The sequence below is a fragment of the Chelmon rostratus genome, chromosome 15, assembly GCF_017976325.1.
Source record: "Chelmon rostratus isolate fCheRos1 chromosome 15, fCheRos1.pri, whole genome shotgun sequence".
In the NCBI taxonomy this organism is placed as follows: Eukaryota; Metazoa; Chordata; class Actinopteri; order Chaetodontiformes; family Chaetodontidae; genus Chelmon; species Chelmon rostratus.
This window is the reverse complement of record NC_055672.1, coordinates 17,160,591-17,173,690: the sequence shown is the minus strand read 5'-3', so window position 1 is coordinate 17,173,690 and position 13,100 is coordinate 17,160,591. Positions and strand designations below refer to the sequence as shown.

At 45.5% G+C, this 13,100-nt stretch overlaps 1 protein-coding gene across 5 annotated transcripts in view; it reads left to right on the top strand.

Moving 5' to 3' along the window:
* tiam2a (TIAM Rac1 associated GEF 2a) overlaps nucleotides 1–13,100 on the top strand; it is a 90,219-nt gene that overhangs the window by 40,295 nt on the left and 36,824 nt on the right. For 4 of the 5 annotated variants that reach the window (XM_041953141.1, XM_041953139.1, XM_041953140.1 and 1 more), the window contains 6 exons: nucleotides 1,499–1,596; nucleotides 2,466–3,647; nucleotides 3,737–3,763; nucleotides 7,227–7,680; nucleotides 8,320–8,492; nucleotides 9,678–9,902. In XM_041953141.1, coding sequence (XP_041809075.1) covers nucleotides 2,472–3,647; nucleotides 3,737–3,763; nucleotides 7,227–7,680; nucleotides 8,320–8,492; nucleotides 9,678–9,902 — 2,055 coding nt within the window. In that variant the 5' untranslated portion in view covers nucleotides 1,499–1,596; nucleotides 2,466–2,471. The remainder of the gene's footprint in view (nucleotides 1–1,498; nucleotides 1,597–2,465; nucleotides 3,648–3,736; nucleotides 3,764–7,226; nucleotides 7,681–8,319; nucleotides 8,493–9,677; nucleotides 9,903–13,100) is intronic. The other variant, XM_041953142.1, reaches the window with a different exon arrangement.

Below are 13,100 nucleotides of genomic sequence, written 5' to 3'. Positions count from 1 at the left end.
CAACTAGCATGACAAAGCTGGAAATTATTTGTGTGTTACTGGCAGGAAGCTGCTTGGATAGGTGGGTTATAGTGCCTAGAACATTTCCCTCAGTATCAGTACTGCTTTTATTCTATATCGTCTCCCTCTGCCTCACTCTGAAACTCACGAGGAACGGAGCAAGTGTTTGGTTAATCCTCTGATCAGCTCAGAGTGATGGTTCAAGTTCATTACCAGGCCTGCGCGTCTCCGGCCAAGTTTCCACTGTGCTTTCAAGTGCTACTTTTTGCACTCATTCTAAACAGTTTAAAGAAGGAGAGAATAATTTTCCTTGTGTGGCTCCTTGTCATGATGGATTTTGTAACGTCAGTCTGGATCTTTGCCCCTTGAACAGTAGGATCCAGTGCCTCATGTGCTTTACATTTAAAATGTTTAAGCACCCTGGAATTTCCCTCTAAACGTCATGTGTTAAACACGCTCTCTGACAGTAGTCCATTTACTCAGTCAGTCAACACAGTTTAATCTCACCTCACAGTCAAGGTGCATCCAAGCAAAAGCAGATAAACTCTTAATGCTGCAGATCACTTAATCCTGAAGGTTAGGGCTTTTGGCAGGGGGTGTTTGCACTGTAACCTTACACATGCTGTACGTGTGCTGCGAGGCTTAGTGGGGTTAGCACTGTTTGAAAGCCTTCCTGGAGTGTGCGCTACATGCATGTAAGTGGGTTATATTACACACACAAGACCGAGTCACACTGCTTCTCAGAAGACGCCCGGTGCCTCCGCAAAGAGCACTCCTCAGCCGGTCCTGGTCGTGGGTCCTGCCCCCCGGACAAATTTGGTGGTGACGAGTGAAAAGAAAGGAGCATGCAAGGATTCCAAGGTTTAAAAATAAACAGACGGGCAAACTGTAGCCGGCTTTTGAAAACTTTCCCAACCCCGATCAAAGACGACGTCATTCACTTGTGGGGAGGTGGAAAAATGCTACTAATGTTTGCTTTGGATGGCTGATTGAGGAGAGTTGGACTTGGGAGATGGACTGAATTTTAAAACTAGTCTAACTGTAACTCCAGGGTTGCGCTGCTGTACTGTGCTGTCTTGTATAGTACAATGCTTGCTTGATGTGATGCTACCGGGAACTGGCTTGGAGTGAAGTACATTGGACTCGAGGGCTGCACAGTTTTTGAGAGGAAATGTTTTTGTCCACAGGATATCGGCTGAATCATTTCTTGCAAACCTGCCACTTTCAACACTTTCTTTTCCCAGATATAGAAAATTTCAAACTACCACAAGTAAGACAATCTCTGATACTGGTTCAGTATTGCGCTGGTTTTGTTTATCCCAGTTAGAAACAAGTAGTGTTGCCTACCAAACACTGTCTTCTCCTCCTAAATGCTGGGATTAGGTCTCCTCTTTAGCTGGCACACCTGTTATCAAACATGGAGCTCATTACATGTGGTAAATTATAGTCCTGCAGAAAGAGACTAAGCACTAAGTCAACTTCTCTCTGTGTGTTTCAGAAGAGCCAGACGACAAAGGAATCAGTTTAATTTTCAGAGATGAGGCGGAGAGAACCGTGCACATAGAATCTCCAATCTGAGAAGAGACTTTCAGACAGGTGAGTCTAACAGCTGTGTGGGTTGTCAATATTATATTCTTGATTATATTTAACCCCGATTTTAAAATGTGCCCCTGCTGTACACATTAAAATCTGCCATCGCCATCTACAGATGGATATTACTTTAAATATTTTTTTCCTTTAAAATGGTCGTTATTTGGTCATAACTCAAACCTGGATTTTTTTATTACCGCACCTGGGCGGTTAAATCCCTTCCACATGTTGTAGAGAGGTTTGCTCTAGTTTCTAATCTGCTCTGTGTGCTAATTCAAAGACTTGAAGACAGTTGAAGGTGTTACGTCTTAGCTATTATGTAAGCACATCACAGACAGCAGAGCATACAGTGCCATCTCTTACACTCCCAGCAGTTTATGTGCCATAGCGTCAGCCCAGTAATGAAATGTCTGTCTGGTCACGGCTCTCCGTCACTAATGTAAGAGTGTTGTGGGCAGTCTGGAAGGGATTTTTCATTGTCCTGAACTCTGTCACACATAACAGCCATGTTCATCTGACTTGACTTTTCTATTGACAGAATGGAAGAATGTAGTAAAATGAGAAGGGGGTAGAGCATACAGGTTAATGACCAGATGTGATAGAAGTACTTATAGCTATTCTCCTTAACAGGCATGAGGAAGATGTTAGACCTGCTGCTGTTTTACCCTAGAAACCGCTCCAACCACTATATGTGTGTTTGGTATGGTTTTGTGAGACTTCAGTCATCATTGTTTATGAGTAATAAGCTAATTTTATAAGTCTGTGATGAGCTGGCATGATGTCATATGTATTATACTGCTTTATGTGTGGCACCATGAATTTTCCAGTAGCGTTGTGCTGCTAACCTTATGTTTGGATTGTTTAATTTTTTCCAGGCAGTGATGGGAAATTCAGAGAGCCAGTATAGCATCCAGGGCCCCAAAGGCACCAGCTTTGTCTTCCCTGGGAAACCGAAGCCATGCTCACTGAAGCTCCGCTCAGCCAAAGACGACGCTCTGTCTCCCCATTTGTGGTGGAAAAGTGCCCCAGTAGGCTCAGGGTACAAGGCCAGGTGTGTTGGCCGTGGCTGTCTGTCCCCTCCTAAGAGCCGGCAACCGTACTCCCCTCGGCACTATGACTACATCTCAAAGGGAACAAGGGGCAGCCCAAGTGAGCATCGCTGGCATCGATCACCTGGATGCGGTATGCGAAGGCGACACATGTCAGACGACTACGAAGATAATCCATATGGGGCTGAACTTAACGGGCACACCCTGAATGGACACAGTGATGAGCGTGACGTTTTAGAGGAGCAGAGCAGCCCACGGGTGGTGATCAAGAAGGATGGCAGTCTGAGGGTGGAGTTCACCAACACCTCCGGCAATCCCCTCCTCCTGGACGAGGCTTCTGGTCCTGTACAGCTCCTCAAGTTCTCTCCCAACCTGGAGTCTGCCTCCACTCCCAGTCTTCCTGGTTCAAGTGGTAGCAGGCAGGACGGCCACTGCAGCGGTCCACCGCCGGCCTCTACCTCCTCCACAGCCAGGACCAGCAAGGGAAGCTCACTGAGCTCTGATGGTTCCTGGTATGACTCTCCCTGGGGGCCCAGCACAGATCTGTGTGAACAGGACCAACCCTGCATTGCCAGCAGGACCCTTGTGCACTCCCCAATCCACCAGCTGGACTCCTTCACTGAACAGTCTCCCCCTGTGTCCATCACAGACCTCTACAAGGACCCCACAATGGCTGCTACGTTTCCCACAGCCAGGGACCTGTCCTTCCAGTTACAAGATCCTCCCCCAGGCCAGAGGGCACACCGAGCCTCTTTCGCATCAGTCCTGGATGTTCCACTGGAGGAAGAATGCTCCGAGGCCCGCCAGTATTCATCGTACACCCTGCCTTGCCGCAGGCCCAAAGCTCACACCATGAGTGAGGATCTGGACCAGTATCCTGTCCAGGAACAGCACCAGGAGCAGACTGGACCTGATTTTGGCTTTCATAAGAAAGACTCCATCAAAAACCGCATCAGACGCCTCAGTGACTGGACAGGCAGCCTCAGCCGCAAGAAGAGGAAGTCTCAGGTAAGTTTGGCCTGGATGGGTTTTGGGATGACATTATTTTGGTTTTGTGCTCAACATTTTGTAAAGATTTACACTGTTTTCACTTGCAGGGTTCATACAGGGATCTTATCCTCGGGGTATGTAAAACTATAGATTGGATACATGTGTTTGTAGTTGCCATAACTTGCAGCCCTTATGATTTAAGCACACAGTAGATGCGTGTATCAACCTCTTAATGTGTTCTACTATTGTCCCCTCGCTACTAGTCTTAGAGCTACAGCTTAGTAGATATGAGAGGGCATCAGTAACAGCCACACACAGACAGTTTCCTGTCTGGCAAGATTTATTTGATCGCGAGCCACAGCGGTGGTCCTGGCATGGCCACGAACCAACCACCGTCTTCTGGTCCTTAGCACCACAACACCAGCTGTCTGAGGACAGGGCACAGAGGGGTGGCACAAAATGAAATTTGTAAGGCAGCCAGGGCTGGGTCTTGTTTCTGTGAGGCTGGAACAAGGATGAGACGTACTTCCTATTACAATATAAGACATGGATGATCCCGCGAGGAAGAGGAGTCGGGGGCCAATGTGCAGATGTCATGATGACTGTATCTGGGTGGGTACATCTGAAGTATTATTGCATACCTAAAGTGATTAGTCGTTCAACGTACAGTAGTTGTTGCATGTGTTTAGCTCTTCTATATGCAGTCAGATGCACTTGTAGGCTGTGAGCATGTTTTTAGCCAGTGTGGTTATTAGCTCATTTTATTTAGAAGGTTTTGAGGAATTCAAGCTAACTCATGATGACTTAAAGAAGTGCATAGAAATTTGAGGATGAAGTGGGATGATGGTGAAATGTTAGCACGTGAGACAGAGAGCAGACAGCTGATACATTTTCACATGAGTAAAATGATGCTTGTGCCACACAGGCAGGTTGGAGGAGAGGTGGGAAGTAACCACAGCCTGTCTACATTCTGCCTGCGCATGGTCTGAAGAACCATGTAATTTGTATCCTACAAATGCTGCATATTTAATAGCTATAATGTGGCATAAAACATTTGTTGGAGCTGCGCCTGAACTCGTGTCCCTCTCTGTCTTTGAGGCTTGAAAGCAGTTGTTTCTGCATTAATTCGTTTAGCCTTGCCTTGTAAAAGTTTTAAGAACGCTGTTTTGGGCACTGCCAAGAGAATAGCTGTAAGCCTCTGAGAGGCTCTGTTGGAGTGAAACTAAATCCTAGCTGAAGATTTAACTCCACCCCTCCTCTAGTGTTAATGAATGACTTATGGTTGTTCTGGCTGTTGTGAGGGGTAGATTTTCTGGGCTCCCCTCGCGGTCCTTAGAGAGTAAATCTGCTAATAGGGATTGGTGTTCAGTCAGTTGGGTCTGACAACAAACAACATAGAACAGTCATTGTATTCAGCTGACCTTTTCCTCTGTGCTAGAGTTAGAATTTGTGAGCTTTCCGTGTGCTTCAACAGAAGACAATGCTAAGTGAAATATATGAGATACTTTGCCTTGACACTGTTACTCAGTTCTTTAGTGACACATACGCAGTAGACTGAGAGAATTGATTCTAAGTGTTACACAGCTTTCCCTTTACATCAGGAATGTCTGCCTCCAAGTCTCCTTATTGCCGTAATGCCATGCTAATCTATAAAGTGTTCGCACTTGACTGTTTTAAGGGGCTGGCTAGCACCCACAGATTTACTTCAGTATTTATTATCCAGAAATAAAGCTGATACAAGGCTGTTTTTCCATGCAGAGATCCTCAAGAAACTGTTAAATGAGGTGCAGTGAATGAAATCCCTGCCAGCACCAGGTATTGGTGAAGAATTGTGAACAATCTGAACTCTGTTTCCGGAGATGCATGCACAGGCTAAATTTCCACAGAAGCTTGACATAGTTTATTTGGGGACAATTCAGGCAAATAATAAAAAAAAAGAATATTGACAACTGGGGCTCTGACTCTGCCAAGGTCTGCAACAAGTTCATGTTAAAGTCGCTTCAAGCTAGTTCTGGGATTGCATTTCCTCTGTACTTCTGGGGTCATTATGTTGACTGCCAAACCTCTGTGGCATATATCTCCAAGGGCTGGTCACGGTGCCTCCTTTCAACCAAAATCAGGAGCGTCTCCAGCTTTGGTTCCCCTCCACCTGGACTCCAGGGCTCTGTTCTGGGTTTAAAGGTCATGCTGCAAACCCTGATGCCAAGGACCTGCTCCTAATGAAAAGCAGGTGGAAGACAACTGGGAGAGGGTGGATACATTCAGGTTGTGCTGGCTAAAGGAAACTAGGGAGCCTGAAGAAGACCCACCCTGTGCTCAGTACACATTTTCCTACAAGTATATTATGCAAATACTGCGTTTTTCATAGTGGCAGATAAACCTAGTGGTTAAAGAACAGCTGCCTTTAACTGGAGCACCGTGGGTTCACAGGGTTCATGGCTGCCCCGTATCTGAACATGAGCTCTAAGCCAACAGCTTACAGGATGTGTTAAGAAAATACCTCGTAAAATACCTTTACAAAGTGTTCCCAAGCCCATGCAGTCACATGTTTTACAAAGTGGTGAACCTCGCTCCATCCTTGCTCCTTTCATACCCAATCATGATACTATCACCTGTTACCAATCAACCGATTTACCTGTGGAATGTTCCAAACAGGTGTTTTTGGAGCGTTCCACAACTTCCCCATCTTTAGTTGCTCCTGTCCCAACTTGTTTGAAACGTGTTGAAATATATTGTATTTGTACTGTCTTCAGTCGAGTCTATGTCAAAAAGTATTAGCAAATGCAAACTTATCTAACTTAGATTAGCAAACAATTTTTTGAAATCAGGGTTTTACTTTTAAGCACTGTTCTATTTTTTTGGTGATGATTTTGCCAAATCTGAATGGTTTACTCAATATCAACAATAGCAGCAGCATGAGTAAGTATGGAGAAGACATTGATGAAGCTGAGTGAGGCATAGGAGCAAACAAAGACGGAGAATGAGCTCCGCCATGATGGCCCATACTGTGTGTCTGGATGTTGAGAGCACTCCACTCTGTTGCCAGGGGCAGAATCAATGCTGCAATCTAGTCAAGTGTAGGTATGCTGTCATTAGGCTTGAAAGAGTGCAATTCCATCAAGTGTTCATTTGGGGAATTGGGAAGCCACAGCAGACCTCAAATGACGTGAAATTGTCTGAGCCTGAAGGGTTCCAACCTCCCAGGTGCCATCACAGGAAATTTGTCCCACTTTCTCAGCCGAGCAAAAGATTTAGAGACTGTAATGCAGACTTTGAAGTAGGTTCGAGTGGTTTGACTAGATTTTTCAAAAGTTTCTCCTCCAGTTTTGCACCGCCTTGGGCTAATCGAAAGGAGAACAGTTTGATTTTTGTCCCAATGTAAGCTTTGCTGTAAATACAGATGTGTTTTTGCCTAAATTTACGTGAGAACAGTAATTCTGTTTGGCAATCTCCAAACCAGTCCAACACCTCCAGTGGTGACCAATCAAAAGACTGTTTTGCTTAGTCGTCATGAAAAGCTAATCTTTCCCCCAAATGCTGTCCTTCATCCTCAAGCCTCTCGTGCTCCTCTCACCATTACTTTTTGTGCCTTATCAGGAGACCAGGTACAAGGACCTGAGCGATGCCTTCGACAGCGGGGTCGATGGCCTGACTGCAGACACCAGCTCGCCCTCTCAGGTCTCTAGCCTCTTCTGGTTCCCAGGAGCCTCCAGGGCCCAATCGTCAGGAGCCATTCACCAAACGACGAGCGATGCCGTCCGCCAGAATATCTACGAGAACTTCATGAGGGAGCTGGAGACGGGCACCGGGCAGGGAGGAGGGGGAGGCGGTGAGAGAAGAGACCCATCCACGGGCACTGAAGAGGGGGAGAGCAGCAGCGAGTCGGCCGAGGGCTCCCTAGAGCAGCTGGATCTACTGTTTGAAAAGGAGCAGGGGGTGGTCAGACGGGCCGGCTGGCTTTCTTTCAAACCCCTCGTCACCCTGCACAAGGACAGGAAGCTGGAGCTGGTCACCCGCCGCAAGTGGAAGCAGTACTGGGTGACCCTGAAAGGTAAGCTTGAAGCTGGGTGGAGGTGTGTGAGTGAAGGAAACAATTATGCACCTTGAAATTGAGTCAAAGAATGTGCTGACTTGTGGTTTTGAAATAATTCAAAGTTAAGTAGATTATCCAAATTTCAGTTCTATAATTCAGTTTTGAGGAGCGGGTCTTTTCCTCTTTGTTCTCTTGTTTCACACTTGACATGGAGGGGTTGTGCTTGCCCCCTACCCTAAAGGCTTGCAGGCGATTTGGCCAAACATAAAAAAGACAGGCCACCAAATTGGTGTGTTATGTGCATGCACGGCTTTTACAGCACTGCTTTTAAGTATTTACTGAAGGCCACCTCTTGAAAGTTACAAAATAAATAAAAGGGATAAGCAAGGACGGTGTTATCATTTTTATGCCTATAGGGAGTATGTAAAACTTTTGCACATCTATGTTCCCAGTCCTGCAGAACTTAATTTGTCAGATGTCTTTACAAGGACATTTTGTCTCTGAAACATTATGTGACAGCTGCAAAACCCCCGAACTCTTACAGTCTAGAGAGACTTGGCTTGATGATGTACACTCGTTTTCTGCATCACTTACTCATGCACAACTCTATCTGTCTGTGTGTCTTTTGTGTCTGCATTTCTACTCTCTCTTTTGCAGGATGCACATTGCTGTTCTATGAGACTTATGGTAAAGGCTCCCCAGAGCAGGAGCTGTCACCTCGCTACGCTCTCCTTGCAGAGGACAGCATCGTCCAGGCCGTTCCCGAACACCCTAAAAAGGAGAATGTTTTCTGCCTCAGCAACTCATATGGAGACGTTTACCTCTTCCAGGTCAGTTGCTCCTTATAAAACATTTATGTGAAATTTGGCTGCTGATAACTGGGAGAGTGAAATCAGCGAAGTCACTCCGAAGCTTCGTTTATTGGTAAACATGTTAGCAGGCTCTTCAAGGCTCCTCATGGATGACAGATGTGTGGTGCTGCAGCTCAGCATAAAGCGTTTTTCTCACATAACCTTTCCTGCTCCGCCGTCTCAAACTGTGAGAACTTGAATTCGAGCAGAAAGTCACAAATTGCCTTCTTCCAAGTGCTTGTGTGACTTTTCTTCGGCTTTTGAACATATTGGCACATTGTTTTCCTTGCTCTCATGCAAAACACTGCACCATCCAATCCACAAATGAAGAGCAGAAGCTGTTGTTCTGACACAGAATGAGTTCGACTCATATCTCTTTCAGACTGACACGGTAACACGTACACAGTTTCAGTACATTGTCCTAGTTTAATTATACCAGACATACACTTTTTTTTTACTTTCTCTTCCCTCAAGTCTTGCATATAAAATGACCAGTTTCAAGAAAAGTACCCAAACCTTCCAGCTAAGGGGTCTGAGAGCACATCCCGTTTGCCCATTGTGCTTAGTGACCTACATATCGCTACCAAATTCAGGCCTAGCCTCAGCTCTTACCGTGCAGCCTCCTCCACTTGAGATTACAAGCTTCCCGGACTGCAGGATGTTGCAGTGTCCAGACCTACATCCAGTAAAATAGTGTGGAGGTGACATGGCCCCAGAGGCAGGCGGAGAGAAAATCAGCTCTGTGACATGACAACAGCGTGGATATCATCCTTTTGATTGCCTGATGGCCTGTTGAGCACGAGTTATTCTAATCTGAAGGTGGTCCATCTGAATTCTCAACCGAAGTGCCGCTTCCGAGTGAACCGCCTTATAAAGACGGAGTGATAATCATGAAGCGCCTTATTTTAAGGGAAAATGTGGATTTGATTTCAGTAACTGTGGCAGTGGTGCCATTAATCAAGTTTTCTTTTATTGATCCAGCAGAGCCCAGCTTGCCACCCAATGATCTTATTGTGATATATGATAGAATAACACAATAGCAGCTGGCATCGGCAATCCTAGCAGATTTATCAGCTGTCACATTTCTGAATCAGGCTTGAAACGGGAAATCTCGGCCTGGCTACTTCATCAAATGGAACTCCCTGTCCCTCTTTGCCCTTCCAGGCCAGCAACCAGACCGACCTGGAGAACTGGGTGACAGCCATCCATTCCGCCAGTGCCTCGCTGCTGGCCAAGCGCCAGGGGAAGGAGGATACGGTGCGCCTGCTGCGGAGCCAGGTCCGCGGCCTGCTGCAGAAGATCGACATGGACGGGAAGATGAAGAAGATGGCCGAGCTGCAGCTGACAGTGGTCAGCGACCCCAAGAACCGCAAGGCTATTGAGAATCAGGTGAAGTGGTGCTAATGACAGTGAGACATTAGCTGAATTAATACCAGCATCACTGAGAATATCTGAGGCCTCGATCATACTTTACACTGCATTATACATTTCATACCCTGGGGACAAATTTCACAGAAAATCTGATGGATTACATTACAGCATTGATAGATCAGGTTGTGTATGTTGTTTTCATGCTGAATTATGATCCATAGACTCCTCTGTGTGTCGTTGTTCCACGTGATACATGTAGCAACCACATGATGTGCCCTACTTTCCTGTTTTTGTGACTGTGGTGACAAGCTTGTGCTTTATTTTTGTCTGTGGGTGGGTGAAGTGGCCTAAATGCATCAGTCCCCAAACGCATCGCGAGGGGCCCAGGGGAGCAGCTTTCTCCCCGAGCATCAGATTGGGATTCCAGATGTTTCCTAGTAATGGGCTCTCAACATGCATTATCCTCTTCCTCCTCCTCACAGCCTGGGGGAGAATCCAAAGCACCCAGCACTGTGCTGTAGCCCACATACAACAGATTACTGATGGATATAAAAAGCCCATAACCTATAGCTTAACAAGAACTCAAATACTTTTACAAGAAATTGGTGTTTGTTGCGTAATTCTGGAAAATCCAGCTGTTTTTTTTTTTTTACCTCTGACTCAGGTGGTCTGTGACTTGAAGGGCTCCCTAAATCAAATTAATACTTCCCATATCTGCGTGGCCACGAGGGTTCACATATTGTCAGCTGCTCATATCCATGTCTGCTGACTTCTAATGCACTAGAAAAGCAGAATGGATGTTCTGCAGCTGTCTGTTTTGGAAGGGCTATCATTTGGTCTTTAGTTAAAGTACCCTGAGTGGAAATATGAATGGGTTATTATGAAGAACCAGCAGGTTAGAGGCTGGGCAGCTCACCACAGCAATGACCAATGGAGATGTCACTGCCAGACTGCCTGCGTGCTTGTATCTGTTTGCAATTAGCCAGTACGCCACCTCAGAGTAGACAAAGAGACAGATGGGGTTGGAGTCAATGATAGGGTCAGAGGGAGTATGGGACAGGACTCTGATACAGGCGCCCCGAGGCTGATGATAGATTTAAGGTTTTGGTGGGGTTGTCTAGCACCAAGAGGGCACTACTTTGATGTACCCCCCCCCCCCATGTCTACTGAAATCAGTGCCAGGAGACCTCTTTTGAAGACTGCCTTTGCCCCCTTTCACACACAGAAGCTCACGTACACACACACACACACACACACACACACACACACACACACACACACAGCGATCAAGTTGCATTCAAAGACGTATTATGCATTAGGGGGCTCTTACAGGGAGCCAGGGGCAGATGTTAAAGAGGGGAAATAAGAAAGGATGAGAATCTGTTCAAACGCAGGCTTATTTCTGCCAAGCTTAATAGCTCTGAAATGGATGTAAATAAGTTGTGCACGCGGGCCAGATGGGCCCAAACATGCCTTGATTTCACTGATGTTGGCTGATTGTCTCACTGCCCTGATTCAAGCCTGCAAGACGCGTGAAGCAGCAGACTGCATTTAGGGCCTTTACTAAAAAATTCTGCTCATCAGTGCTGCACCCCGGCATGAATCATCAAATCAAATTTTATGCATAGGACTATTTTAGAACATTCCTGAATGAAGCCGCGGATATTTGACTGTTAACATACAGATCCAGATGGCGTGTAAATCTGAAGCATGCTAGGATCTTCTGTGACAGTTAAACATAGACGTGAGTTTTTCCGAAGCAACAACCCTAAATTTGTCTTTGCTTTTGAGGAAGGAGCTTATCTGATTTACTCAGTAATACCTCCCTTCCCATCTAAAGTCATCTTCAAACTACTCAGTGGAATTAATTCACAGCTCCTCAGAACACCGTGTTATATATAATGACCTAAGAATAGCAGCATAAAAAATGTGCTCTGCTTACTTTCGTACTATCAGAGGATTTACAGTATGTCCAAGGTCTTTGAGTTCAGCTTCAGCAGAGTAACGCCAAGAATTAGACATGACAGGAATGTCTTTGGAAAATTAATAATAACACAAAAGTCAGCCATGTATGTCATCCATCATGTGCTCCATGCTAACCATGCTAATGCTACATGAGACAGCCATGATCCAAATAAGAAAACCTACCCTGAAGCTGTAATAATTTGTTTTGTCATGTTTTTGTTTCACCTTTAAATGAGAGTATTTGCCTGTAATCTCTCTGTAGTCCAGAGCATAGGCTGGCAATTAGCTGGTAATTAAGGCACAAAGTAAAACAAGACTGTGCAACTTTAGCTGACCAGCAGCGACTGTGATCACAAGTGGCAATTACAGGACGATGCTAAATGCTAAAGCATGGCATAACTGTGGCACAAGTAGAGAACAGTTAGCAAGTAACAGTAATCAAGTTAGCGCACAGATTCAGTAAGGCCTGCTGTACAGTAGAGTGTCTCTAAAGTCTGCTAACGTTAGCCACCAAAAGCTACTGGTCACACCAGACCGAGTAAGGCTGTATCTGCAGAACTCTGAGTGGAACAAGTGTACGTGTTATTGCTTTGGAATTCAACTTTCATTTGTCAGAGGAAGAATGCGTAAAGATGTGTCAAACGTTCCATCGTCGAGCTTTAAGTGTTAGCATTCGGCACCTGCACAGATGTTCCACTGAAGGACAGAACTCTCAACAACTTTTGGAGCTTTGTAGTTGTAAATATTTTTCAAAATTTACCCACACTGATTTCCCAGAGCTGTAATTAGTTATGTGCGTCCTTTGAGAATGCCCCGTCCTAGTGTTTGATCATATTTCCAATTATTTGAATAACTCACATGCCAAATGAAAGGTCATTTTTTTTAACCAAAGCATGTGTTCCTCATGGTCCAAGTCTGGAATGGGAAAAATGGCTGAACGTCATTGACTCAAGGCTTGTTAAGCGAGGCCACCTGCACATACAGAGGTGTTTTCAAGAGTTTGTATAGTCCCATGGTGATTTCTGTGCATATTCTTTTTTTAAAGATGTTTGAAAGGTCTGAGGTTCATAAAGCACCACCCTCCTGCCCCTCCTCAGTTTGTGCCTAAAGAATGCCATCAGTTTGGATGAGACCTAACAACGCCAGGGGGTGCGTTACTGTAAATGAACTCACAGCGCAGACGAGAGCTATTAAAGTCAGTTGTTATAGAGGGTTATTTAACTTGAGTGCTCTCATTAAAACCAGTCTCCA